The sequence below is a fragment of the Phalaenopsis equestris genome, unplaced genomic scaffold (genome assembly GCF_001263595.1).
Source record: "Phalaenopsis equestris unplaced genomic scaffold, ASM126359v1 Scaffold189466, whole genome shotgun sequence".
NCBI lineage: Eukaryota > Viridiplantae > Streptophyta > Magnoliopsida > Asparagales > Orchidaceae > Phalaenopsis > Phalaenopsis equestris.
The window spans coordinates 1-788 of NW_018209415.1; the positions used below are offsets into that span (position 1 = coordinate 1).

General features: G+C 38.2%; 1 protein-coding gene across 1 annotated transcript; it reads left to right on the plus strand.

Moving 5' to 3' along the window:
• The first annotated feature begins 6 nt into the window (after nucleotides 1-6).
• On the plus strand, nucleotides 7-713 carry LOC110034523 (probable xyloglucan endotransglucosylase/hydrolase protein 33). Its single transcript, XM_020738776.1, has 2 exons — nucleotides 7-284; nucleotides 381-713. The coding sequence occupies exons 1-2, from the start codon at nucleotides 44-46 to the stop codon at nucleotides 533-535; spliced, it is 396 nt and encodes a 131-aa protein (XP_020594435.1). The 5' UTR covers nucleotides 7-43; the 3' UTR covers nucleotides 536-713.
• The last annotated feature ends 75 nt before the right edge of the window (nucleotides 714-788 follow it).

Consider the following 788-nt stretch of genomic DNA (forward strand, 5'->3'; position numbering starts at 1 on the left):
AGTTATCATTTGAAGCCAAAAAAGCAAAAAACAGTGAGACAATATGGAAGTCTGCAATTACAGCAAGCAGCAGAAGCTGTGGCTGTTGTCAAAAATGGTTGTTTGTTGTGTAATTTGTGCAGAGTCGGTGCGTCACGGGCTAACGCCGCCGAGCACTACGAAGCTGACGGAGCTCTTCCCACGACATGGGTATGAGGACAAGTTCTTAGATTTTTATGGGGGGAAGAATGTGCAGAAGGTGAATAATGGCTCTGCTGTAAATCTCCTGCTTGATAAGTCTTCAGGTTTGTGGTGCTGATAGATTAATGTTTTTATTTTCTTTTTTTTAATTGAATGGGGAATATGTTTGTTGTTTTGATGTTGGTTTTTTGAATGTATAGGGTCGGGTTATAGGTCGAAGGATGTATATTATCATGGTTTTTTCAGTGCTGCCATCAAGCTTCCTTCTGGTTTCACGGCTGGAGTTGTGGTGGCCTTTTATGTGAGTTTTTTCTCGCGCACCCGTGAAAGATTATTATGCACGAACATCACATAATAACAAAGATGGATGGGAAAACCACGTCACATAAAAGTGAAGTTATAATAACATGATCTTTCTATCCATTGTTGTTTGTACATCTAGAAGTCCGCACGTAATAATTTTTCCACTCACTTTACTGTTATTTTGTACCAGTAAAACAATATAAAACACACATACACATATACATACCCCATTTACATACATACCATGCAATTGTTGTGTATTTAACACCCAAACTTTCATATTTACATGCATATCACTCAAATCC